This window comes from Grus americana, chromosome 6 (assembly GCF_028858705.1).
Source record: "Grus americana isolate bGruAme1 chromosome 6, bGruAme1.mat, whole genome shotgun sequence".
NCBI classification, from domain to species: Eukaryota; Metazoa; Chordata; class Aves; order Gruiformes; family Gruidae; genus Grus; species Grus americana.
Genome location: NC_072857.1, coordinates 39,611,408 through 39,639,359, shown reverse-complemented (window position 1 = coordinate 39,639,359; position 27,952 = coordinate 39,611,408). Strand labels below are relative to the sequence as shown.

Genomic DNA, 27,952 nt, shown 5'->3' with positions numbered 1-27,952 from the left:
TTTGGCTTCTTGACATGAGAAACACATATGACAGTTGTTTTCACAGATTGCTATCTATAGAGCAACCAAAACATTTGCAAATAGTAAAATGATTGCAGCGGAAATCAGTTCTATGCCACCAATGTTCAGGAGCCAATCTAAAATAAGTGAGAACTAAAAACAGCCTAGGCAGACACACAGAAAAATACTTTCCATTTAAACTAGATTTCTATTAATTAGTCCTTCCCAAGTGAGGTTTAGAGATTCTGGACCAGAGGCCAATTACAAAGATCCCTCCTTACTCATTTTGCCACCAAGTCAGTCACTTCACTACAGCCAGGAATTGCCCAGCAGAACAGAGTTGTAGCATGCCCAACCTCCTCACTCTACATCGCTCCTAACCACCATCCCTCCCCCTCCCTGCAGTCAGCATTACAGGATAAAATGATTTAAACCATGCGTTTGCCTAAGGTCTCTGTTGAGGTTTGCCTGTGCCTTAAAGCGCGAGAGTTTACATCACTGACAATTTCTGTTTAACATTTGCTAGTGTATGCTGGGAATTTTGTCATTCAGGTAAATCTTGTAGTTTCAGTCATGTTTGAAAACCACTAGCAGAGCACAGCACAGAGGCACTAGAGACTTGGGAGATCCAAAGTATCAACCACCAGTCCTTCCTTTTAGAAGGAATCAGCAACAAACAGAACCAAGGTTTTTGAAGGTTCCCGTGCTGCACCAAGGCTGCAGCGCGTACCGCAGCAACAGAACAGTGGCTGGGCCTTAGGACACAGGATCGGTTTATATCCATGCTCCACTCAAGCACTAAGATCAAGTGATGTTGCCCAAGCCACATTACATTCACAGCAGGGGCAGCTGCCCAGGATCTGCCCCTGTTAGCAGGGAGTTTCAGGCTCCCAAAGCAGGTGCCAAGCCCAGCAGTATTTAAGCCCTTAGCTGCTCTTATCTAGACAAGGAGGCACATCTCCACATGGTTTGTCTTCTTGGCTAATGCAGAGCTTCTGTTAGAGCATGGGAACAACCAGACTCAGGACTCTGTTCCAGCAAGGAACAGAGTGGCTGAAGGGGGAAGGAGAGAAAAAAAAAAAAAACCCCACAAAAAACACACCCCACTGCTACTGACAGCAAAGACTGAGAACAATTCCTTGCTGCCCTCCGGTTACTTCCACACTTTGGGGAGCTGTTCTCATTCTGCTAGCACAGGACCTGCCAGGGCAAGCTGCTGTACGGTGACAGTGCAGAGCAGCCTGTCAGCAGCCCCCTCTTCAAAAAGTGTCAGCTGAGGGGAGCGGAGCTGTCCCCCCATGAGGGGAGATGTGCCCTTTTCTATGGGGAAACACACTAACAAGAGCTATGTGGTTCGCTTTTCATCATTGTAAATATCAAAGGGAAAAGTAATTCATTCAACTAGCAGGAGACCAGCGTACCCATGAGGAACTGTTATGGCCCAACACAGCCCTTCCTTACAGAGAACCCCCCATGGGGCCTGCTGCGCTGGGGAAGGCTCACATCTCTTCAGCCCAACTGTCAGCAGGGTGGGCTGGATCCTCCCTTTAGGGCATCTCCCAGGAGCTTAAAACCAGCTGCTCCTGACCTCTTGACACAAAAGCACAAGATACCGCCTTAGTCAGGCATTTACTAGCATCTCACCTGGAAGATGAGTACTTATTAACATCCATCAGCAGATGAAACGGTGCCCCAAGGACAGCAAACAAGGTGTAAGTGATAAGCAGGAATACATGAGAACTGGGGCTGCACCAGACACTTATTATCAGTCTCTGGTTTAGCTGACACTATAGAATATTAAAGAATTGGCTAACATTCTCCATGAACCTCACAGTATGGACCAGCTACAGTCAAAACAGCATGAGAGAAAAAAAACACGTAAGGAATAGAACAGTGTAAGAAAGAGTCCAACCCCTGACTTTCACAGTACGAGCTAATAAAACCAGGGAAGAGCCCAAACACTGACACCCATGGGAAGCAACAGCAGAGAAAGCAGTCTGAGGGGCCAGGGCTCACGTTAGCACAGCCAGCAGGCAAGCCTTCAAGCAATGCACCATTTTTATTTTGGACTACTGGACCCAAAAAGTGGAATCCTCTCTACCCTGTCCTGCCTAATCCAGCCACTTGGAAATAATCCACGGTAGAGATCAGAAAATTAAAAATAACCCACTGTAGAGGTGAGAAAAGAGAAGCAACTGCTCCCTTTCAGGCCAGAGCAAGGGCAGCGCTGGGCACACAGAATTCCTGGGCAGTGCTGAAGGCCTAAGACACAAGGAGGGCGAGGCGAGCAGATGGAATGACAGCGTTGGAGGAACACCAGCATGTGGATTACGATGTCTTAAACTAACTCACATCCCCCACAAAGGTATCTTTGCCTTGCTCAGTTCAAACATGTCTGGATCAAGCAGGCAGTCAGGTAAAATAAAATATACGTCCAGAGTCACGACAAGTCCACAGCAGAGCCGCAACACAACCTGAAGTTCCCCTCTTCCAGGTCCATCTCCTACCTGTGCGGCCCTGCTATTCCTTCAGCAAGGAAAACACATGCAGGTTTCTGCCCTGTACCGGCTGCCATCAGAGCTGCGACGACAGAAGAGTTTATTGCAAACCTGCGGACCCTTCCTTGCCAATACTGAACAGATTTTATAAAACGGAACCAAAAAAAAAAATTCCCTTTGAAACGGTCAGAGTGATTGCCAGCAATAACGTGTCTGGGCTGTTACTTTAGTCATCTTGCTGTGCTCCAGACTTTCATTTTGTTTTTCTAATCAGAGTTCAAATCTGCTTAATGCAACTTGTGCACAATGGAGAAGTGGCTTCAGGCAAGATGCTTCCCAGATGCCTGCCCATGAACTCGAAATTGAACTCCCTGGTGTGAGAACAAGCATGTCAAACTCACGGGAATGTGTCTTTTACCTCCAAGAAAGCGATCTGACACTGCCACTCAGCCCAAAGTGTGCATCTAGGGCGGGATTCGGAGCACCCAGCCCAAAATTGCCTTGCACAAAGGACCTGCTCCCCTTTCCTCATGGGGGAAGGGGATAGTGGGTTAGAAGTGCCTGGAAAAAACCCGACCTGCTGACTCAAAAAAAGAAAAAAAAAAAACACAGCTCAGTTCAGTTCACAACACAGATTTTTATCAGTTCATTAAGAAGCTGGACATAAGCCAGGCTTTCATACCATTCCATAGGCCTTCTCATGAATTAGTGAAGTCTGGACCATAAAACTTACCTCAAAAATAAACCTTTTTCCTGAGGACACAGTATTTGGATGACACAAGACTACAGACTCCACATAGCTAAGAACTATGTTTATTTGCAAAAGAGACTTATTTTCTACACTGGAAGCCAATTTCTTGCGCCTTCATTCTCTGTTAACACAGGGAAAGATCTCATTTACAGCTCTTACAAGCACTTGCTAAGCACAGACTGCAGGTGCCTCCCAATTAAGCTGGTGATATTCCAGTCACTGCTGCTGGTGAGACTGTGACCAAAGAGGGACCACAACAGCCCACGGCAAACTCAGTGATGAAACAGCCGAAGATTGGTGTGAATGAGAGTTATCCCCAGCTCATTGCAAGCTTCGATCACAACCTCGTCGGCAGCCGAGCCAGATGGGGCAGCAATGAACTGTACTCCGCTCTGAACAAAGACAGAGAGAAGTGGGAGGATTAGAGGACAGAAAACCAAAATTCCCCAAAAAGGAGCTGGCAGAGCCCCACTCCTTCATCCACATCCCATGAACAAACAAAGGCTTCCATTGCCCAACACCATTCACAGGGGAGTTCCTCATGTGAGCAGTCAGTTCTCTCCACAGCTCAGTAAAACAGTTCCTCTGGAAGCAATAGGCCTTGTCTTGATACTCTTAAACAGTTTAATAAACTCTACTCCTCTGTTCATCCCAAATCAACAAGCTCAGCAATGGCTGGGTAATTGCTATCCATGTGAGACCAGTAACCATGAGAAACATCTTTCCCAGGATGCGCTCTTCTAGGCGGCAGTGTGGAGCCAGGACATTCCTCAGTTGCCCACACAAAATTCAAGCAAAAAGCCCAGGTTGCACAGACGTTTCGTTGGAGCCACCCCACCATCCTGGCCCTGCCATGCCCTTACCCGTTTAGCTCTGTCAACGTTATCCCTAAAAGGGAAGAACGCATCGGAGCTGAGGGAGACAGCAGTCAGCTTGGCAATCCACTGCTTCTTCTCTACTTCCATTAACTGTGCAGGCACCTCTTCAAACATCGCCTGCCACTTCACCAGGTCTTCATCCTGTAAGAACCAGAAGACCCATTTCAGCCCCAAAGGACGGGCTCCCAGCAATCCCCTGCCAGGAGCACATACAGATGAGCGGTGATGGCATCCTGCTGACACCCGGCTCAGCTGTGCTTTCTGCTCCCGCAGCTCTGCTGCTGCCGGGAACATCAGACCAGGGATTTTAAAATTCCAGGTGGTGGTGGGAACACATTACCGCCATCAGCTCTTTTTGCATCCTTTTAACTCCTTTCCTTTCCCTCCTCACCCCAGGGCTTGAGGGATTCCTTCTCCTCTGCCCTTAATTCCAAGATGCTCTGCTTGGCCTGCCTGCAGCATGCTGCTCTGTGTAAGTGCCAGCACATGCAAACAAGATCTGGTAGATGACTTAACACATGACAAACAGCAGCTTGGTTTATGATTCACCTTCTGAAATGGCAACTACTCCAGTCCTTAGCCCCTTAAACAAGCAACCGCTCACAGAGATGATTCACAAGGTCCCCAATCCAGCTCTTGGCTTTTGATACTTAAAAAGGACATACTATTTTCTTGTCTCACTATTGCTTGTAACAGGGAGGGCAGAGGGATTCTGAGAATCCAAAATGCCACACAAGCAAGTGGGAGAAGGGAAGGACAGCTGACCTGAGAGGGCAGCAAGAGCTGAAACACCAACTGTAGCTTTAACCCTTCCTTACTGCTGGGGGAAACTACCAGATGAAACCAACTGCACAGGGCAGTGGGTGCAGTATCAGAGGCGAAAATCGGGACACGTGTCCACTGGGTCATGAAACAACCTCAGGGAAGTCACCACCCTGGGCCCTGGCCACTTGATCCCCCAGCTCTTTGGGATTGTCTATTACTGACGCCCACACACAAAACTCAAGCCAGGCTTAAGCACTGCATAAAGGCTTTGTTTCACAGAAGCTGCCTCTCCAGGGAAACCTCTCAGCCAGCCCTTACCTCACCAATGGTCCCAGTGACATACTGATCAATGGCATTGGAGATCTCTGCTCTCTTCACACCCGCTTTGAATTTCATGGAGAGCACGCGTGGGTGGTGCCGGAGCCACCAGTTGTTTGCCTTGTCACCAGCCAGACGCGTGCAGTGGATCCGAGACTGCTGGCCGGCTCCGATACCTATGACCTGAAGCATAGAGATACAAAGCACAATCACGCCTTGCTGCACAGAGGTCACAGTTAGAGCTGCATTCCAGCCAAGCCATTAGAAAAGACCTCCCACAAATTAGCTGCTCCTCACTGAAGCAGAGAAAGAGCGTAGGTAATTAGCGAGGAAAACTTTGAAAATGCCGGCATCCCCAATCCTGTAAATTGGTTACAAGGACAGGTCTCTGCACTGCTAACTTCCAGTCGCCCTGAGGACACTACATTCCTTCATCCTTCTAAGTAACACAGCCCCAGCCATCACGGTCAAACCCTTAACCTCAGGAGAGTGATACAATTATGCATTTTGTTTAAGGCAAAACAAAATCCTGTTGGTTGTAGAAATGAACGTGGCTACTAAGGGGTGGTAGGCTGCCTACCTGTTGGTGGACAGGGCACTTCGGGTAGAGGATTAAAATCTGAGCCTGGGTCACCCAAACACCATCATCTTTCCTGGTGGGCCAGGCATACACAGCCTAAAGGGATCACCTGGGATACGTAGTGGATTACTGGGCAGTTTGTCCGTCCAGGCTGATGAGAAAGTAAATCCACTGCTCGACCAGGAAGGCTGGCCAGTAGGACCATTACACTGCATGAACTGTCAGGGCCCTGGAGCTACCAGCACATTTCCTACTCTGCCATCTGCCAGTCTCTCCAAGATTTTTAAAATACCTGCTGCTAACCTTATTTAATAGCACTTGGGCTTGACAGACCTGGTGCTTCTGGAAGCAAAATCCAAAAGGTGATTTTTTTTCCTCAAGGAAGCTGCTATGAAAATACACTATTTGCTCAATTTCCACTTGCTTTTATCAGACCACTTTCTTTGGAGTTCCCAGACACATTCAACCTGTCAGTTTTTCCAGGTACACTATAGATTAAAATATGTAGAGACTCTCTGGAGTCTGGTGCTCAGGTAACGCTGCAAGCCGTTCGTCACAGCTCAATGCAAACAAGCTCTTGCATCCCATCCGGGCTGCTGCAAACTCACACTGGAGACAAAGGCCACTCTTCGGTGCTGACACCACTGAAAACTGAATGTGACTGGAGATGGCTTGGTTACTGGACGCTGGCAGAACAACCCCTGCTTCATCATCCCCTGCAGATAAGGTCTGTCTGCAGTCACAACGGGCAAGCGCAAGGGACCGAGCTGAGGTCTCTTGGGCTCCAGGCTGTCTGCTGTCCCTCAGCTTTGCCTTGGACAGCATGCCAGGCACACAAAGGCCAGACCCAGCCACCACAGCTGTCAAACTCAGGCTGGTAAACTTTTCTCCATGGCTTGCTGTGGGTCCTGCTTTCCACAGCGAGCTCCTGCCATTTCAAACCAGAGATCTGACAGAAAACAAGTCTCTCCCGTAATTTCCTCCTATGAAGCCACAGCTGAACTGTTCACCAGACTGTTTGCAAGGGGGACTGCTCCAGGGACACTGTGTTGAGGCTAGCGGTTCTGGCCAATGCCTCAGAGTTTCCAGCTCAGGCTGAAACAGATGGTAAAGCTATAAGTCAAAGGCTGCCCTCAAAGGAATGAATCATTTGCCTTCTCATTCATCAAGACACAGTGACTTCACCTCTTACCAGAACCATAAAACATGCTGCTGGATACTGTTCCCCCAAGGAGCAAATGAAAGACTTGAGCTGCTATCTAATATCATCTGCTCAGCTATAACTGAAGTCATCAGTGCTTAATAAACCCACAAGGACATTGGTATTATCATAAATACTAAATAGATGCAAAGTTTCTCATGGCTTAGTGACACCTTCACCCCCACAAACACTCCTGATGTCCAACCTCTGCTCTCCCGGCCACCCTGTTTAACCTTCAAACTTGCAGGGGACCCTGCATCTCAAGGGAGCTCAACGCCAGCTGCGCGTAGGCCTGTGGTCCCTTCCACAGAGGTTTATCCTCTTTCCCCAGACAAAGCAGAGGGCTTAAAATAGTCATACACTGCACGCCATTAACTGTCACCCAGCCCTGAAGAGCGAGCCTAGCTAAGCCAGGCAAGGCTAAGGCAGAAGTTCTTAGCTGGCAGGAACTTTGTTCTTCGGTTAAAGTGACGTATCCTGTAAATTCTTCACAGGCATCCCCAAATCTACAGAGATATTATCTGCAACACATGGAACTGGTTTTAGAATGGCTTAACAGGCAAGAGAATATAAAAAACCACTTCTCTGTGTGTTCTTCTGATGAGCCTGCATTGTTCTAGAAGTAAGTTTAGAGTTACAGCCTGGGAAGAATATGCTTCTAAGATGCACTTCACTGGAAAATCCTGATCCGGGGAAAGCTAAATCCCTTTTTTTGGTAGAAAAATGTCTTTTGATGCAACACTGTTTAGCTACTTAATGCAAACTGTAGACTTGTACCTGAATCTCTCTTCGCACTGGCCTGTCTGAACGTACCTATTCTCTGCCTTTTTCACTTCGTGTGAAGTGAAAAATCCTTCTACCTGCACCTCATCTCTCCCTTCCACAGATGTTGGCTTTCTCCCATACGAAAACACAGCTGAAACCTCAAAATCCTCCACAAAAGAATCCCTCCCCCTCTATTTTCTGCCTATTTTCTACATAAAAATTAATTATGTTTCTTTCAGAGTTTAATCTCCTGGGAATCAAAAAGTGCTTAAGCAGAGCCTATTAAGTGAGGAGTGAAAGGAGACAGTAATACAGGGTGAGCAGAAAAATCACTTAATAAAAAAAGAGCTTGGGTGAAAATTGAGAACCACTTGACCAAAACACTTTGGCTCGCAGGACAGCCAAACATGCCCCATAGCTGGAATACTGTGCAAAAGCACGGAGCGGACAAGATGGATAATGCCCAAAGGATCCTTGCAAAACAATCCAGATGGGCCCGGATTTACTCAGATTTACCCTAAATAACGAGTGAAAACAGAAACCCTAAATACATTGGGAATAAAGGACTTCAGAGGGAAGACAAACAATGAAGTAACTGACAAATGTCTGCACCGTTGGTGGAAAACGGTAAGGTAAATTAACAGGTTTGTATTATCCCGCCGAGCGGAAAATAAAGAGAATAGTTTTAAATTGCTAATTTAAAACATGATGGTATCATTAAAGTGTAAATCAACATGTTACAGACTGGCTTCACCGTGCTGAAAGTCAGACAACACAAGTGAAAGTGTTTATTGCAATTAGTGGCAGGCTGGCTTCCTGCAAATTAAGTGACACTCAAGTCCATAAACGCTTCCTGCCACTCCATGCTTTCCTAGAGCTTATTAACACAAGCACCAGCCCTTGCCAGAACGGCCAATCCACTCACGAACCTAACGAAGCCAGGCGCTGTCAAAAACATTCTGGATATCTGATATGCAGGAATTTTGCTATGGGGATGCTGTGGGGCTGAAATAACCCCTGGAAAACCAAAAGCAATGGAACTGAAAGCACGCTGAACTTCCCAGGCTTGGCTCACGTAACCCAAATGCTTTTCCAGGATCTGACTTAAGCGTAACAATCTGGAAGTTACTTTCCAGCTCTGGTTCTTGATTTGTGCTATTTTCTGGTTTGCACCCAAGTATCGCTGTACGCATCTGATGTTGTGTCTTGGTAGGTGATATCACCAGAGTTAGTTCTGCACAGCATCACCAAGAAGAATCTGAGCTAATCACTACCTTAATAAAACCGGTTTTCTGTGGACCTTATTTCCTTCCCCATCTGTATCTTAAGAACAATAGCCTCAAAACTTAACAGTCTCAGGAAGCTTTTAGAGATTTTAAAGCCAGAAGGAAGCTGCTATCTGAGCTCCTCCATCACCACCTATCGCACGCCACACTGCTGTTTCTGCATTTGGACTGTAACGAGTCTCTTTAGGAAGACATTAAGCTTTGATTTGAAGAAACTAACACAGATTCACCACGTCCTTAAGTGATTGCAATGGCTGCTGACCTTTACTGTTAAAAAAGACACTTGTTTCCCAGTGCAGCATACAGATCTCTGATCTTGGCCTTTCCTATCACATATACAACAAACCAAGACAACATACATTTATATATGATTAAGATATATGCCTGCAGATACATAAACCATCACTGAAGCTAGGCTAGTTAAATCTCTGCCTGCCCATACTGCTTTTCACTCCTCCCTCCTGCCTTCTCCCTTCCATATGGTACACACATTACCACACACATTTCAGAAACACCTGCAGCACTACGTTAAGTCCAGACTTGCAAAAGCACTGGGGAAATTGCTGCTGTAATAAGGGAAAAGGAGCAAAGATAGCGACACCTTTGTTCTGGGGCTACGAGAACAAACACTCCTCAGTACAGAGAACCATTTAAAAGCAAGAAAAAAAACCACCCAAAATTGAATAAAAGAAAAATGCCAGATCTCCAGAGACATGTTTCCAAGAACGATACAGCCCATGACCCCAGAAGGGCACTGTGAGAAGGCGCTGCAAGGTTTTCAGGCTGTAGCAACAATCTGACAAATGCAGATGAGTACCAATGCAAAGAGAATAGGATTGCAGTTCATTCATCGTCTGTACCTGTAGGGTACACTGTTTGATCCATTTGGCTGATTTATGATGAACCAAAGCTCAAGATCAAAAATATTCTTTGCCTTTTTCTTCTGGATTTTTTTTTTTTTTTAAATAATCCAGGACTATGGAAAGGCTACCGTGGAGAGCACAGAACCAGCTAAACAGCATTACAAGAATGAGCCGTTGGGCAAACCCACAATTTTTAATACAGTTACACCAACTTTTTGATAACCGATTTAAGCTGAATACCTAGTGATAATGTGGAAAGGATTTTATTTTAAATTTTAAAATATCTCAACTACACATTTGATAATGCCCCTGTAAATCCCAACATCCATCACAAACTTTCAAATAAATCGGGGAGAATGCCTCAAAGGGGAACAAAGCAAGCACATCGCATCTTTCTTACATAAAAAATGAAAATAAAACTAAGAACCATTTGGACAGTCAGAATCCAGCTGTGAAAACTCCTGTCATTTCCTAAGGCTCTATACAGACAACATATGCACATGCCTTCCAAAAATGGTATAAAAGGACAGAGTAGTTAGAAAGAAATGACTCGAGGCCAAACTTGTAGAAGCACATAAGAACTTTTCCAACCCTATTATTGAAAGGGCCAGCTCTGTCATTGCCATGAAAAAAAAATACATCGAGGTTTTGAAGCAGCCTTTCGAGAAACATGGGGTTTGCTACTGTTCTGCACAGCACTGTCTAGGGCAGTTCATCTGTACCTGTTCAGTAGCTTCCTGTATGCTAAATGATTTTAAAACTCAAGCCTGACGAAAGCACTCTCTGAGCAGCCTGGCTGCGAAAGCACGCTCTGCAGAGCTGTCTGATTTGGTTACCTGCCCATCCTTGGCGTAGCAAACCGAATTGGACTGGGTGTATTTGACAGCGATGCTGGCGACAATCAGGTCTCGGACAGCAGACTCAGGCAGCTGAAACAAAACGCCATTGTCAACAGCAAACCCCCAAAGCCACCACAAGTACTGCATCATATAGAGGAAAAACAAGATAACTAAAAATAGCCTGTTTTGTTTAATTACCAGCAAGTTTTGTTTAGAGTAAAAACCTCTAAACGAGTGGTTTGGCAGCTAACCTCATAGCTTGCAGGGATTAGACTCAATCTTACCAAGTCAATAGGGCTCTATCACTGGCCCTAAGCCTGCAAAGTCTTCTGTATTTGCTCATCAGATGTGCTCATAGGCAAAAAGCTAAGTAAGCGTGCACAGGACCACAATACTAATTATAGCTCCTAATATCTGCATTAAGTATTATTTTAAGACCATCCCATTACTAATTTATTAAAATGATTTTTATTACCTCAGTGTCTGAACTTGCTTCTGAGCCCATGACTAATCACTTGCTCATTAACATCTGGTTTTTAAAAATTTTTTTTTAATGAGAACAAGATCAGAGACAAAGAAACAAACGATAACTTTGTGATGATGTGAATTCTAAACAATGAGCAGTATCAGCAGGGCCAGAGTTTATATAGTACATTGTAAACAAAAGGGAGAAGTAAATAGTGAGTCAGAATGAGTTCACAATGGATCCTTAGCACATGGCTGTCTCACCATAAGAAAATACACAAGGTAGCTTCTTATTTTTAAGAAATACAAATATTTTGTTAGTCAGAGATAAAGGGCAAGGTCCAGCTCTTCTTATTTATGCAAGGAATCAAAACAAAGGCAAACTACCCTGATTTAACCATATTTCATCCAGAAAGTTTGCTGCATTGTTTTTTTGAAAGTCAGTTAAATCTCATTAAAATATTTTAAGAGTTCTAAAAACAGAACAGTGATGGCTTCCTTGATAAAAGCACACCAGTTCATCCCACCAACCTTTAAGCTCATTTATCTTTTGACACTTACGGTTTTATTCTTTGTAACAATGTTCTTGAACAATGACCGGTCGATGACTGCATTGTTCCTCTTCTGCATGAGATGCAATCCGTAGAGGGTTCGAATCTCATTGTCATCTGGCTCATAATGGGGATCCATCTAAAAGCCAAAGGATAGGCCAATAAAACATTCTTAGGGCTCTACAAAGGCAACGTCCAGTAACACCTTAGGTTAAAACATGTTATCTGAAGAATCCTAAGGTAGTGAACTGATTATAGAAAGCAACGTCAAATCATCAGAAGCAATTAGAATTAACTGGAGCAGCAAGGTCTCAACAGCATGAGGTGACGTTTAGCAGGTGAAGGGAGGTAGGTATAGCTGCTTGTATACAAATCTATAGATGCTTATATACAAATGTCTGTGTTGCGAGCCACAAAAAAATCTACAGTCTTCCAGTCTTTCACAGAAAGCGGAAAACATCCACAGAAAGAGTCTTCCAGTCTTCCATGGGAAGGTAGAAATAATTTAGTTGCTTCATACATGCCTCAAGGTACAACTCCCGACCCTCTTGGACATTAAAGAAAACAGCGACTGGGATTATTTCCAGAGATGCACTCTCTTGGGGCACACCTCCAAACAAGCATGCAGCACAGTTAATTTACACCAGTGTATGGGGCAAAGTTAAATGACACTGTTAAACTGCATTCAGGTCTACCCATGAATGTGCTTATTTAGAATTTTGGTAGCTCCAGTTCAGGTTATTGAGACATAAAGCAAACCAGATTAAGGCTACCAGCTCTAAATAGGAGCGTGCACATGCTTTATGTGGTTTCCCTAATCCATTTAAATTTGTTCAGATCAACTTCCCTTAGCATCCCTCTGCAGACAAGCCCTGAAGATACATCCTTAACCAATATGACCTCATCCTTGCAAAGCTAATTGAATTCAGGAGGTAATCAGCTGCCAAGATTGTCTGCAATTTCATTCCTTCTTGCCTGAAGCTCCTGAGCCATCTTCTACAGCTCCCCTGGTAGTAACACTACAATTGCAACTTTAGCTAAGCCTTGGATTTTCTTTTTGTAATGTTATAGTAAAGTTCTCTGCTCATTTGTCTCAGAGTCAGGCAGAAATAGGACCTGTTGGGCTGCTCTGACAGCATTATGTAATCCGTTAGCCACGTTCACCAAAACTGGATGATTTTGGAGTCTCAACAATCACTGCAGGAACTAGAAAGGCAACGTGACACTTACTTGACCACATTATATTAATATTCCTTAACAAGAATCCTGGCTGCAGCACATAAAGGTGCATCATCCCAGGTCCAAACTCTGCCTGTGCTGCTATCACTGACTGTACTGAAGACTGCCCCCACAAACACCATGTGCCCAGACATGGCTTCCCCCGGTGATATACCACACATGCTGTCTCACTGCCAAGACTCACAACATCGAGGCATTATATCTTAGATATAAAGAATTCAGGGAGGAAAAAAATTCAGCAAAAGTGAGAGAAAAGCTGGCAAAGAGTGGAAAGAGAGCACAGAAATCCTGTTTCTTTGAAGTACTCTTACTGGTTATAGATTTAATTACTTTAAATCCCATCACTTTGAAAGCCAAGGAAGGCATTATGAAAATACTCCGCTGTAGGACTACAGACTAAACATGACCACAACACTGCTGGTAGAATTCCAGCTCGTATCAGAATCCCCAGAGACACAGAGGAAACACTTCCATGCACTGCAGGGGGGCTTGGATCAGCCCCTCAACTACTTGTACACTAACACCTGTGAAAAGCAGGTATGAGGAGAGCAGCAGAGGGTTAGAGTGGAGCAGGAGTACAAACCTGGAGGACACAGTAACCACCATTCTTCTTTTTGGCAAGGATTTTGAGAGCTTCTTCCTCATAGCCAGGAGCTACCACACCATCAGATACCTGCAACACACACAGATTACAGCCTCCATGTGAAAAAAAAAAAGGGGGGGGGGGCTAATACCAAGAGTTCCACCTGCCATTTCCAGAAAGGCATTGAAGGCACACCTCCTGGGGTCTGGCTGTACCGTACAATACCAAAGGCACTATAAAACATTGGTTTCAGTCCTGGAAACAGCAGAGCACTATAAGCTCTTGGCAGGAGTAGTAAAAAATATCCCGCCATCGCTTTAAACAGAATGGAACTCATAACTAATACAACCCTCCAGAGGGAAACAGCTCATGCATGACACTCTCACTTCTCAACCCTAACAGTAAACATGGCTAAAAAAAAAAATAAATCCTTATTTCAGCAGTGACACTCCTGATGAGACAAAAAAATTGCCAAAAGAGCTGTTAACAGCATTTAAACTGAGAAGAGTTTACATTCATCAGTGCCATGAAGTGATATACATCTTTCCCATTCTTATCGTGCAATGTGGGTGGTTTGTTGGGTTTTTTAAGTAACAGTATACCAAATGTTACCCTCACAGCCAAACATGCTCTTTCATCTGTTTGAAAATAAGCCTCCAATGAACAAGACAGCCCTTTGCATTGTGCCTTCCTCCTCAAAAAAAAAAAATCATAAGCAACATGTGACAGGATGAATGTGTTTGGTAAAGCATTAAATCCCAGTTGTTTAACTCTGTATTTAAACTAGTGACTTGTGCAATCCTGTCAGCTATGGAGTTAACGTTGAATCCAGCAATGTTAAAAGTGCAGCCTGGAAAGTGGTTGAGCCTACACATAACTTATAGCAACTGGCAGGTAGCAATCTATATCCACACTCCTGCCTCAGGCAAGAGGGTGGCCATCAGCTCTCCGGTCCTCTATTGCTCCAATTACGGCCATTCAACCAGATACTTGTGACAGCGTAATCAGGGTTTATTTCCAGAGGCCTACTCGGAGGCAGAGGTTTGCAATCACCTCTTGGAAAGCAGCATTTCAAGGACTGCTATTTCACAGGCTCTCCCACACAGCCAGGTTTTAACTGGTAGGAAGAAAAATGCATCATAAGATAGGTGTAAATTCTGCACTCCGGATATCGAATTACACAAATGGACCAGTAAATAGTCTTCAGTAAAATGGGTCAAATTCAAGCAGAATGGCTGTTACAAACCAATTACTCCATCTACTGCGATTCTCCTTTTTACACTTGAATGATTTGCTGCTGTTTAACTAACCTCTCTGGAAATAATCTTGGCAGTAGCCACATCGCAGATATCAGACAGGGCAATGAAGTCACCAAAAGAAGACATCCGATCAGCACCTGCAAAATCTTATTTTTAGCAATTCCTATCAAACTATAGCATAACACAAAGAAAAGCCTTTGCTCCAGAAATCCAGTCAATTTCCATGAGAACTAATAATTTAATCCCACAGCAAAAAAAAAAAAGGCCATAAGAGCAGCAAGGATGAAAAATCCTACCTCGAACCTTTAAATATTCCCATAGTCTAGATACTTTTCCTTCTTCACTGCATTTGTCAAAGCTCTAACTCTGTAATGACTACCTCCATTACAGGAAGCAGCTCTGCTGTAGCCACAGTGGCAAGAGGACAAGGAGAAGCAAGGATCACACAAAAAGATTTTAGATGGGAGACAGCTGGAAAAAGAGGAAAGCTTTTAGATGCCTATGCTCCCATCTGGCTTTTCCTACAAGAAACCAGACCCAAAATGTAGTCAAGAGCAATTTTCTTTAAAATAAATATTCTCTATATTTAATGGTATAGCTAAGGTGAGCAATTAATGGCACTCAGCTCCTGTTACAGACACTCTGCTACTTAACAAGATCAATTCTGTCCCTGCCATTCTAAAGGTTTATTTTTTCTACCAATCATGCAATGGTTTTCGGAGGGCTACGTTCAAAGGTGGTGAAAAATGAACCCAAGCCAACGTGCCCCTTATCAAGTAAATTTGCTTTGGTTTCTATAATCTGTACACATTTTCTAGGAATGCAATGGAAAATGAGAGAGCTATTTCAACTAAGCAAACTATTTTTATATATATACACACACACGCTTAATCTAAACTAAAGAAAAAAATCTTTATAGGTCTTCTATATACATCAAGGAACAGAATCCAAAATGGCTTTCAGCCTCATTGAAATAACATACCAGGTCTGCTCACTGGGAGAGCAATTTTTGATAGGCAGTCAGCTCATTTAGTCAGATCCTTATGGAAAAAAACCCCTAGAGGAGTACACTGCAAAGGGAAGAGCCTGCAAAGCACTAAGCATGCTGCTCAGGCGCTGAGAATTCCGCTCAGCTGTTTGGACATGCTAGTTTATTCCCGGGCTTCTCACCTCTGCTTCGTGCGTAGGCAGACGCTAAGGGCGTTAAGGTCTTGTGGAAGTCATGCACCATGCAGACTTGCGCCTCCTCTTCACTGAGAGGTATTCCAACAGCAGCACCTAGTGGGAAATACAAGCCAGGGCACTCAAACCAGAACCTCTTGCTGGTCCCTGCCCCTGGGACCTCTCCAAAACGCCAGAGTAAGGAAGGGACACAGATACACCACTGGTAGGGCCTGCCAAAAGTCATAGTCTGTTCGAAGAGAAAAGCATTAGCAACAAGGAGCCACCCACCTGCAGGACTGACGTGTTTGAAGGAGGCTGCAGCAGGAATGCCTAACGCCTGCTTGAGTTCCTTCACCAGCTGCCAGGCATTGAGAGCATCACACAGGTTGATGAACCCTGGAGAGCCATTCACCACTGCAAACAGCATGCAAACAGACACATTAGAGCAGGCAAACCCCTCTCCCCAGAGTCTGGAGAGCAAGCAGAAGAGACCCCTACCACCAAGAACTGAAATCACTACAAATTGTTTTTGTTAAATGACCCTGGCTCCTCAAGCAAGGTTAAGTGCCCTGAAAATCTTCAGTGACTTGAGGAATGCACAGGCTTGAGACTTGGGAGATGCTAATGTAATTCCCTTCCTTACCAGAAGCTGCTAATATGACCTCGGAGCAAGACACACACTGACCCTGTGCACCTCCCCTCTTGTAAAGGGGAACTGTGGTGGGTTGACCCTGACTGGGGGCCAGGTGCCCACCAGAGCCACTCTCTCACTCCCCTCCTTCACCAGACAGGGGAGAAAAGGTATAACAAAAAACTTATGGGTCGAGATAAGGACAGGGAGAGATCACTCACTAATTACCATCACAAGCAAAACAGACTGAACTGAGAGAGGAAATTCATCTAATTTATTGCTAAGCAAAACAGAGTAAAGGAATGAGAAATAAAAATCAACTCTTAAAACACCTCCCCCCACCCCTCCCACCTTCCCAGGCTCAACTTCACTCCCGGCTTCAACCTTCCCCCCCCTCAGCGGCACAGGGGGACGGGGAATGGGGGTTACGGTCAGTTCATCACACATTGTTTCTGCTGCTTCTTCATCCTCAAGGGGAGGACTCCTCTCATTGTTCCCCTGCTCCAGCATGGGGTCTCTCCCACTGGCTACAATCCTTCATGAACTGCTCCAGCATGGAGTCCCTCCCACGGGGTGCAGACCTTCAGGAGCAAACTGCTCCAGCGTGGGATCCCCCATGGGGTCACAAGTCCTGCCAGCAAACCTGCCCTGGCGTGGGCTCCTCTCTCCACGGGTCCACAGGTCCTGCCAGGAGCTTGCTCCAGTGTGGGCTTCCCACGGGCCACAGCCTCCTTCAGGTGCCTCCACCTGCTCCAGTGTGGGGTCCTCCACGGGCTGCAGGTGGAATCTCTACACCCCCTCATCCTTCCTCCATGGGCTGCAGGGGGACAGCCTGCTTCACCATGGTCTTCACCACGGGCTGCAGGGGGATCTCTGCTCCGGCGCCTGGAGCACCTCCTCCCCCTCCTTCTGCACTGACCTTGGTGTCTGCAGAGTTTCTTACACCTTCTCACTCCTCCCTCCAGCTGCAAAAGCTCTAACTTTTTTTTTTTTTTCCCTTCTTAAATATGTTATCACAGAGGCACTGATTGGCTTGGCCTTGGTCAGCAGCGGGTCCATCTTGTAGCCAGCTGGCATTGGCTCTGTCAGACACAGGGGGAGCTTCTAGCAGCTTCACACAGAAGCCACCCCTGTAGATCCCTCCTGCTACCAAAACCTTGCCATGCAAACCCAACACAGGAACAAAAGAACATTCCTCCTTGTGTCCTTTGAGTTCTTCAACTGGCAGCCATTTGGAACAAGAGCCACCTCTTTCTGAGGGAGCCTACCAGAGCTTGATTTTGACCAAGGTGCATAGGCAGTGCTGTCAAGGAAGAACACAAAAAGCATATCCCCTGCTCCCTAGCAGGTAGATTTCTTCACAAATCTAGAAAATAAATTTCGTATAGTGACTATGGCTCTGATTCAACAACGTACTCCAACGCTAGCCAACCTTTAAGCACATGTTGTGTCTAACTGATGTCAACAGCACCACTCACAGCCATGAAATTTAGGGCAAGCTTTTATCAAAATGCTTCATCTGGTCCTTTCATCAGAAATCCACGCCAAGAGTAAAGGTCTTTCAAAAGTCTGCTCTCAAAACCTTTTGCTCCGGCCCTGCAAGAACAACTGCTCGTACTGACATGGCAGGACTGGGAGCGTTTCAGGAGGCAGGAGGAAAAGATCATTTTAGCAATAGTCCATGGCCAGAACAAGTGAACATAGTGTTGTTCTGCAGCTGTACAGGGAGGCAAACTTGCAAATTGCCAGTGCAGGCATGGAAAAGCTTCCTGTTAGATCCCAGAATTGAAATAAGGGAGTTCTGCAACACAAAGCTACACTGTCTGTTCAACACGACGATGCCGGCACACAAGGCAGAGCTGTTTTTCACCAACATTGAAAGCAATCTCAGGAACAGGAGTAGCCAGGCTTCCTTTCTCTCCAAAACAGGGGTTTCCCTCACTGCAGCAATGCTGTGATGAGTGGCACGCCATGTAAACTGGCAGAGAGAGAGACACCAGACTCATCCCAAACTCTTGTGAACGAGACTAGTATCCCTTCCCTCTATCACCATCAGCAAAGCAGCATTCTAGAAAACTAAGGTAATAAACCTATGCTCAAAACCTTCAAAGAAACAAAAAAGAATAAAACCCATTCAAACCTAGAGAACAGCTTGGTTTCTAGATAGAGTAAATGGTGACCAAAAGATTGGGAAGATACTAAATAAGGAAAACGGGAAGTAGCAAAGCATCTTAGAAGGATGACGAGGTTTTCCTTTGCAAAATCTAGAGCTGTTGTCAAGCAGAAGGTGCTCCACATAAATCTGCCCAAAGCATTTTCAGTGCAGACACACAATCTTACACCAACGGAGACTGTGGAGCTACAATAAGTCTTGTGGGGGTCAGCAGACAAGCTTTTCTGTCTCACACAGCTCAACCTTTTCATTGCAAAGCTAGTGCCACTCAGTAATAACATAGCTGTTAAGACACTGCTGGCCAGCCCTTGGACTAAGGTGCAAGGTGGTATTTCAGTTTTAAAGACAACTGGCAGACATGCCCAACCAGCTCCTTTCCTAGCTATCCCAGAGCTCCCTTTCAGCCAGCACGGCCTAGGCCTCACCTGTCAGAGGAAGTTTGGATCTCATCGTGTAGAGCTGCGCAGGACTCTGATGAGGATTCATGCCGTACCTCAGGGGCAGCTGTGACACCCCCTTGCTGTACTCTTTCCTAAAATAGTCAGAGATGGCCGCATCGTACTGAGCGGTGTGGGTGAAAGCCTGGGGACAGAACAGGGGACATCTGTCAGCTTACAAACATCGACTTACAAAGGATTTGGTGTTTAAAGAAGTGAAGGAATGAAAGGCAAACGAGTCTGGCCTAGCCCTTCACTGCAAGCAAACACGACCGACCTTCAGTGCAAGGTGACGCCTGGTTTCCATGGAAGTGTCTTTATCCCTTGACGTTGCCATCTCTTTAGCTACCGCAGAGTAGTCTGCAGGGTCACAGACAACCGTCACGCGAGCATGGTTCTTGGCAGCTGCCCGCAGCAAGGCAACTCCTCCTGCAAGAGAAGCATGAAGGCATGAAGCACTTCCCTTCTTGGCTTCAGATGCAGCTCTGCTATGCTGTGTCCAGAAGGGACGTGCACCAATCGATCGTCTGTGCCAGATGAACGTGCCCCCCTCTCTCCAGCAAGAAGGGACTGTAAAAGTGCTCTTCAAAATGCACAAAGCTGGTGATTTTGACTCAACCCACTGGTGAAGGTGCACATCCATTGGCCTTTGCAGACACAGGCACAGCTGCAGGGGCAAGAAAACAGGTCACACATGGGCTGCGATGAGCAACTCGGGGGAGGATGCCTTCAAGCAACACGGCCACATCCTGAAGAGGGTGGCTGTTTCTACATATCGCTTAAGCGCCATCCTCTGCAACACTGGGCTGGGAAGGGGTCTACAGGAAGATTTACTCCTATGCTGCCAAGCAACAGAGGTTCCCAAATCTCTCTGCAAATATTAATGGATCCTGCCCAGGTCCTCTGTGTAAGATAAAATGCCACGCTTCCCCCTTAAATCTGACTCTGCATGGCTATTACAACACTTTAAATCATATAAGATACTAGGCTGTTGCAAAGGAAAAGTAGAGGCTGGCACTGCTACATGCAGAGAGAGTATTACTCCATAAAACATTTAATAGAGAGCTCTGCTGGGCATCATTTGGACTAAACTACTGCAAGAAAATTCAATCCCAATCCAACCTCATGGTACAAAACTGTGCCTGTACTGTTCACAAGCCGCCAAGCAGAGATGCTGCAGTGAAGGAAAGGCAAGCCTTTTGGGGTTAATAACCAGCAGGAAAAGCAAAACTGCTGATGATACAGGCATCCGCGCTTCCGAACTCAAGTCCTAAGTACTCTCCCACCTATGCAGACCAACTCCTTTCCTTGTAGGAGCTTCCTACAGTGAAATTTTCAGCAATCCCCAGAGCACTTTCAGCGGTTCAGCTTTTTCTCTCCAAAGCTCAGTTTTTTTATTTTTTTACGCTGCCACAGGCTGCAAAAGAGGTTTAGCCTGCTCTCCGTTTTTCAGAAGGAAGCATGCTCCACCTGGCCTTTCCCAGCACAGCCTTCTACAGTACATCAGGCTTCTTCCTCGAGGCAGTGCGTGACTGGCCGACCTATGCAGCATGGCTTGCTAGCCTGTTACAACAGCCGCTTCAGATTTTAATTGTGGTTCTTCCTAAAAGCAATGAGGTTTACCCAACTATGCTTTCAGTCTGCTCCTTGCAACTCCTGAGCTCTTCAGCAGACTTCCTTTACAGGTGTAAAACAAAAAGAAAAGAACTGAGACCACTTAAGAGACCAGAACCATCAAGTCTGCTTGGAGAATAGATTTGCTCTCCCTTTAACTTACCAATATCAATCTTTTCCACTGCCTCTTGTACAGTTACATCCGGAGAAGATACGGTCTTCACAAAGGGGTAGAGGTTACACACTACAACTCTGAGAATTGAGGGGAAAAGCAGGGTTATTCAGTAAGAAATAAAAATGCCAAACTGGGCTTGGTAAGCACAAGATACCACCGGTGTTTTTACGGTCTTGTCTCTCAGATCAGGGACCAACATAAAATCCTGTAGCCAAGGCTTCTTTCTCCAAAAGACTTAAGAGACAGTGGCGTTCAGCCAGAGGCCAAGCGATGGTACAACACATTATGAAATTTAACTGCACTCTGCGCATTAAACAATGTTACAGCAGATAGAACTGCAATTTACAGAAGTCAGTTTAAAGGAAGAGTTTGTTTACATAGCTGGGCCTGTATTTAAATGTTTAATGATTTTGGTGCACAACTTGAGCCATTTCAAAGGACTTCAAAGTCGGTTCTCAGCAGTACTGAAAATAGGCATCCACCAACTTTCATAAGAGAGTAAGCACCCATGGCAAGGTCCATTGCAAACAAAGTACAATCAATCTAATTTTCCACAACTTTTCCAAGAGCAGAAAATAACCTACTTATCACCTTCTGGACTTTTAAAATACCAACAGCATATGAAATCTGAGTGCACAGCCTGGATCCTATAAAGCCTCTGTGGCACATGAAAACAGGCAGGGAGAACTGGCTTTCCCTTCTCAAAGAAAGACTGGACCTTACTGGAATTAGTTTTTTTGACCTGATCTGGAAGAAGTCAGAGTCTGTATTCCAGAAAGCAGGAAGTAATAACTTGCCCTGTCCCATCCTACCAGTGTCACATGAACTGTAGTGAAAGAAAGTTCTGTTTTGACCTTCACCAGTTTTTAATCCAAGGGAATTAATGTACTCTCTTGATCTGAATATATGAAGGTATCAAACTCAAATGCATGCCCAGTATTGGCAGTGAATTGCTGTGATGCATACACTTGCATCCAACATTTAATATTCCTTTGCTTCCACACTGATGAATTCAAGCAGAAGGGATGATCAGCTTCCAATATGGTTTTCAGAACTCCCTACGTCTCTATAAACTTCCTACGATGTCTTTTATTGTCTGCTCTAATATCCCTTCCCTCCCCAATCCATTCATGCTCCTGACCTGTTGCAAACCATCAGGAATCTGTGGATTTCAACACTACTAATGCTCTTATCTGTGGAAAACAAGATAACCAATATCAAGGTTTCCTACCTTGACTTGGGTATGTAAGTTTTATGCAACTATGCAAATACACTTCTGCTGAGGATCAGCTCCTTCTGCTTTATCTGAGACAACCCAAATCATTACTCTGGATGCAAGCGCACTGTAAGTCACTGATGTAAAGGCATGTTACTCCACCTGCAATTCAGCAGAGCCTGCTTTGATATGCAGCGTACTCTGAAGAGCCATCAATTCAAATTTCAAATTCAGCTTGGAAATCCACCCATTCTAGGCACATCAGTTTTTGAAAGCAATTTTAAAAGCTCGGATGCATTCTGGCCCAATCACCACAGTCCCACTACACCTCCCATCCTGGCTATAACTCCAATTTACTTTGTTCAGTTCAGCCATTTGTTTCTAAACCAGGAGCTACCCACTGACATAGAACTGGCTACTCACAATCACTAGTTAGATGTTAAAACCAATTATTTAAACATAGTCCCAAACTGCCCTGTGTGAGTGTACTGAGCAAATACATTCTAACAAAATGAGAACAAAATCTTTGGTACACTAGTATGCAAACTGTTACTTCAATTTCTGGCTGCAGCTCACTTGCTCTCATGGCTCTCAAAGTAAGCTTTCTGTCTGTTATCTGTGTGTTTTTTCCGTCTGTACAAACGATGTGTGTTCCTGACCCGCTTTTCACATCTACTCTTTATTTATGTGTTGAAACTCAGTAAACATTATGCAAATATCAAAGGGTATATTTACTAAGCAAGCATTTCAAAATCAGGAATTGTCATCTGATCAGACACCCAGAGCCAAGTTGAGGGGCGATACACCAGCTTCTAAAGCACTGAATTCAACTTCGCAAGAAGTGTAACATGGCCCAACTTTGACTAAACAAAGTGTCAAAATTCCCAGACAACAAGAAGAAATTAAAACCTCTGTTCCTTGTGGAAACCACAATTTAACTTTTTGGTTTAGTTTTCTCTTATTACAAGTGGTGAAGACACATCTGTAGAAACTGTATTTTTAAAAACACAGTATTTCCTGACAGGGAAAAGGAAGGAGATTGCAGATGTTACAGTCCCTACTGCTCCCATTCACTGGTGTTGAACATTGGAGACCAATGTTCATTTCTGATTGCTGATGAATTGCATCATGCCCCCCAACATTTACCTTACAAGGCTGAAATCCTGTTTGTTCATATCAGCATTATCTTCTGGAATATTGCGAGCCAAGATGCCTAGTTACAAAAAACCCAGTACATCTTTATTAAAAAAAGAATTAAATCACCAATATTTTTTTAATTCAACATCTTCCTTTAGACTGTGCTTTTCATCAAAGACTTTCTATCATAAACTTTCTGATTCTAGTTCAGACAACGGTCTTCAGCCTCTACTCTTCTACCTCTACTCAGTCATTCTCCTGACTCTTCAGCCATTCAAATTCTATACTAACAGGTTTTTTTTTCCCCTCCAATGCTAAATCCTAGAGCACTCCAAGTTCTGAAGAGAGCAACCTCAAAAATGTATTTTATAAGCATTCAGTTGCTACTCTTAAAACACTAAAAGTGTCATTAAGGAGTTTGTGGAGAGGAAGAGGGCACCTGCTGCTCATCAGCTAACTACACACAAAACAACGGAAGCAAGAGAGGCTGTGCCTCTAGCTGATCAGCATAGGTCGCTGCCTTGGCTCCAGGAACTTGGAGAAACATGCAGGTGGACTGGCTGGCACAGTCTCAGAAACAGCACAGTCCTGGGTTCCAGGTTGTCAGAGGAGATTGTCTCCAGCCCTCAGGTATGATGGGCAGCAGGCCCCATTAATGGGTTAATGCACAGATTGACTAATTATCAGACATCTCCCTTGCTGAAGGGGAGCCAGGGAAGATGAGATATGCAGACATCACCCACTAAACACTGTCATGTTCCTTATGCTGCACGCCAGATTCATCCACAGGTTAAATTCAGCAGAGCTCTCTGCCTGAACAGCTCTAAAATTGACTCTGCAAAGAATGTGCAAAGGCATTTACAGAGAAGCCCTGTTACTGGCCCTAGGGAGGAAAAGCTCTGCTAACCGCATAGATGCCAGCATAGCAACAGAGGAAGTAATTCAGCCACCGTGCACTTCTCCATCCCATGCTTTTCACCTCTCCTGCTGCTGCTAGAGCAAATCTATTTTCATTACCCTGTTCTTCCACACCACCCTTAAAAAAAAAAAAAAAAGACATCTGTCAACCCCTTCTTGCCACCCTCACTGCCCATGGATTTCTCTTTTAGACTGAAAATATATTAGCGGAAACATACCGGCATGGACTGCAGGATGAAGGGTTTTCACACGTCCGCCTAACATCTCAGGGAACCCTGTCAGGTCTGAAACATCTCTGCTCAACGAGAAAACACAGCATGATAATAGATGTGCCATACTGACTTAATCTATAGGTTGAATGTTTATTATCCCCATCAGGGTAGTAATTTAGCTCTGCTGGCAATGTTGGTTTTACTGGAAGGAGATTTAAAACCTATGAATTTTGAAGGCAGCAAGGAGGGGAAATAAACTTAGCTTTCTTTTGGCCCATCTGTTAAAAAAAACAAACCACCCCCTACGCCAAAGAGGCAACAACTGCTTTTCCCATGAAAGGAAACAAAATTACACACAACTAAGCAGTACGGTTGTTTCTCAAATACATTGAAATAACCAAGAAAAGCAAAACCCAAGTCAACAGAGTTTATAGAGAGAATGGAAAACATCCTCAAAAGAAGCAATACCTCAGTACACTTCTTCCAACCTTAGCCAAAGCATTAAAGTTTCACCATTCCCTGTAACTGGTAAAGGAACAATAAATCAGAGAGGGAAGGGGAAATGTGACCATCCTTTGCTTCAGGCTTCACTGACAGCATATCCAAAGAAAGAAATTGGAGAGACACGACCAAAAGTGCTGTATAACAGTGGCTAACAGGACAGGGAGCTCTGGAAGTGGTGTGTATTCATGCTGATGTGTCCCAGGGCCTACCACTGCATTCACTGAAAGCAAAAAAGGAGTCACAGTCACTCGTCCTGCCAAATAACTGACAGATTTTTTCATCACCGTACTGGAAACAATTTTTATTTGGCCAGAACTTGATTTTAAATCACAGTATAGAAGACACTAAAACAAACTTCCACAGAATCATGGGCCAAAGTAGCCGGTGACTGTACATGCCCCTTCTCAAACAGTGGATGCACAATACTTAAAGGCTCTGTCTGAAAAAGCTGACCACCATGCTGGGAAAATTATTTGTGACAAAAGAACTCCAGTGAGCTTCAACATATTCCTGACATGTCACCCTTCCTGTCCCAGGTCTGAGCGCAGGTCAGCTTTCACCTGGCTGTGAAGAGCAGCACTAGGGTCAGATTAGGAATTTCAAGATAACCGATTATCCCGCAGGGAAAAAAGCTGCCTCAAGGCAGACAAGGCATCACCAACACAACGCTCCGGACATCTCTGTGTGCTGACCTCCACAGTAACGCTCTTTGGCCTCAGTCAACCAATTTTGGGCCATGAAGGTTCTGAAGTTTGCTTCTGGGGTGGTCTGTTGAGGGTTTTTTTGGAAGGGAAGACTTCTTTTCAGACCAGTTTCCAATCTTTTTTGCTCACAGATGGAAAAAAACAATTTAAGCAATCTCAGGACCCAAATGAGCATTTTTGGTGGAGATGTATAGGAAACCGTCTGTACCTGACAAGCAAGCCAGCATCTCTCAGGGATTTGGCTGTTCCTCCAGAGGCAATTAAACCCAGGCCAAGAGCATTCAGATTCTTTGCAAATTCCACCAGGCTGGTCTTGTCAGAGACGCTGAGTAAAGCTAACAGGTGGGAAGAGCACAAATATTTTGCTTTTAAAGCGGAACAGAGAAAGAAAACAACAGGATTAACAGATTGATGCCTTTTTAAGTTCTATAACTTAGGAATCTTCTCAGATGTGAGGGGACTGGGCCGGGAGGGAGGCGCTGACCACCAGTCCCTCACGCTTCCCCACATCCACAACGGAAAGCCCACCCCTCCGCCCCGGGGGACACCGACGGGCAGAGGCAGCGCTCCCGCCTCAGGGCCCTAAACGCGGGACACCCCCTCACCGTCGTTCCCGCTTCTCTTCCCCCCCCCACCCCACCGCGGGAGTTTGAACCCCTCTTTCACACAGCGGCGGCTGCCGATCAGCTCGGATCGACACCCAGGTATAACCGGCCCGGAGGGAAGGAAGCGCCATTACACACTCCCCCTCAAGGCACGGGAACTACCGGCTTGGAATCGGCGGCCCCGCTCCGAGACAGCGGCACCCGGCCGCCTCTCGCCTTCCGGGGCGGCCCTGTTTAGCTGAACCCGGCAGCCGGGAAATACGCCTCGGCCCGGCCCGGCAGCTTCGGCCCACCCGCCCGACGGCCATTTCGTTGAAACGGTTGCCCTCCACACCTCCCCCCGGGGCCTCGCCGCCCCCGCGTTACCGAGCTGCTGCCGGGCGGCCATGGCGCCGTCGGTGGGTGCGCGTTGGCAGCGGCGGGGAGGAAAAGAACGAGCGGTAGCGGCCCGGCGGGATTTGGGCGCCACTGCACGGGGCGGGGGGGTGGAGGCGGGAGCCTGAGGGGCCGGCCCGGACGGGGCGGGGAATGGAGCGGAGGCGGCAGGGTGCTAACTTGGGCGTGCAACGCACGTGTTGTGTGTGTGAGCGCGTGTGCAAGCGGCGTGCGGTGCCCGGAGAAGGTGCGGGTGCCGCAGTACGGGAAGCGTTCTGTGTGCAACACGCGCGGAACGCACGCGGGTGTTCGGTGTGCTACGCGTGTGCAATGGAAGCACTGCTGCGCGTGCGCAGCGCGCACGTGGGCGCTGAGAGAGAGTGTGTGTGTGTGTGGGCGCGCGTGCGTGCGTACGCACAATACCCTTGTGGGCGCACGCGGTGCTCTGGCACGAGGGAGAGGCGCGCAAACAAGGCAGCAGCAGTGCTGGGGTGAGGAGGGGTAACCCCATGGCGGGGTACGGGGGGGGGGAAGCCCTCCCCTCCCCTCCCCTCGCTGACCAGGTCCCTGTGGGGACAGGGAGGGCGGCCACCAGCGTGGCTGGTGCAGGCCAAGTGTCTTCATGCCACGTCTCAAGGTGTTTCTGGGGCCTCTTCAGTGACAGGAAACCCAGCTTAGTAGGCAGGTGAAAAATGAGGTGCGGGTGAGGTAGTACCTCATTGCGGTGAAAGATGGTGTAATAAGGACAATTTTTCGCAGAAATACTCACTGGAATTTCATCTGTGGAAAATCCTCTCGCAGAGCTTACAATCTATGGACGAGCAGGGGCAAAGACAAAACACTTGTTTACCGAGTCTGAGGTAAAAAATTAAGCTTGAAGTAGTAAAATGATGTTTTTCTTCCCTTATTTATTTATTTTTCTCTGTAAGGGAAATTAACAGGGAGCTTTTGTACCCTACAGGCCTCCAAATTTCTTGGAACTCCTTGCAAAAGAGGGGGGTTTTTTTGTTTGTTTCAAGCTTGGGGTTGACAGGTAGCACTGACAGAATGCGCTGGTTTTAACATCGCTGGTTAAAATTCCTGCTGTGCCCCTGTACACCCCGGCGGGGTTAAAGCGCAGCAGTGGGACAGCGAGCAGCAACCCATGCTGCTTTACAGGTAGAAAGCTCTGCAGTTAATTCGCAGCACAACCCCTGGCCGTCACCCTGCTGGTGTTGGCAGGAGACCTCTCCGTGGCTGTCCCGTG

The 27,952-nt window shown here is 46.0% G+C and overlaps 1 protein-coding gene across 1 annotated transcript; it reads right to left on the bottom strand.

The window, feature by feature from the left end:
* Nucleotides 1-3,295: 3,295 nt before the first annotated feature.
* Nucleotides 3,296-26,853, bottom strand: ATIC (5-aminoimidazole-4-carboxamide ribonucleotide formyltransferase/IMP cyclohydrolase). The gene is made up of 16 exons (XM_054830050.1): nucleotides 26,698-26,853; nucleotides 25,935-26,061; nucleotides 24,525-24,601; nucleotides 23,398-23,464; nucleotides 21,024-21,112; nucleotides 19,524-19,675; nucleotides 19,235-19,391; nucleotides 16,294-16,419; nucleotides 16,012-16,119; nucleotides 14,893-14,978; nucleotides 13,583-13,672; nucleotides 11,771-11,899; nucleotides 10,742-10,834; nucleotides 5,211-5,393; nucleotides 4,113-4,268; nucleotides 3,296-3,641 (listed from the first exon to the last, which is right to left on the bottom strand). Exons 1-16 carry the CDS (start codon nucleotides 26,717-26,719, stop codon nucleotides 3,522-3,524), a joined length of 1,782 nt encoding a protein of 593 aa, XP_054686025.1. The 5' UTR covers nucleotides 26,720-26,853; the 3' UTR covers nucleotides 3,296-3,521.
* Between the last annotated feature and the right edge of the window lie 1,099 nt (nucleotides 26,854-27,952).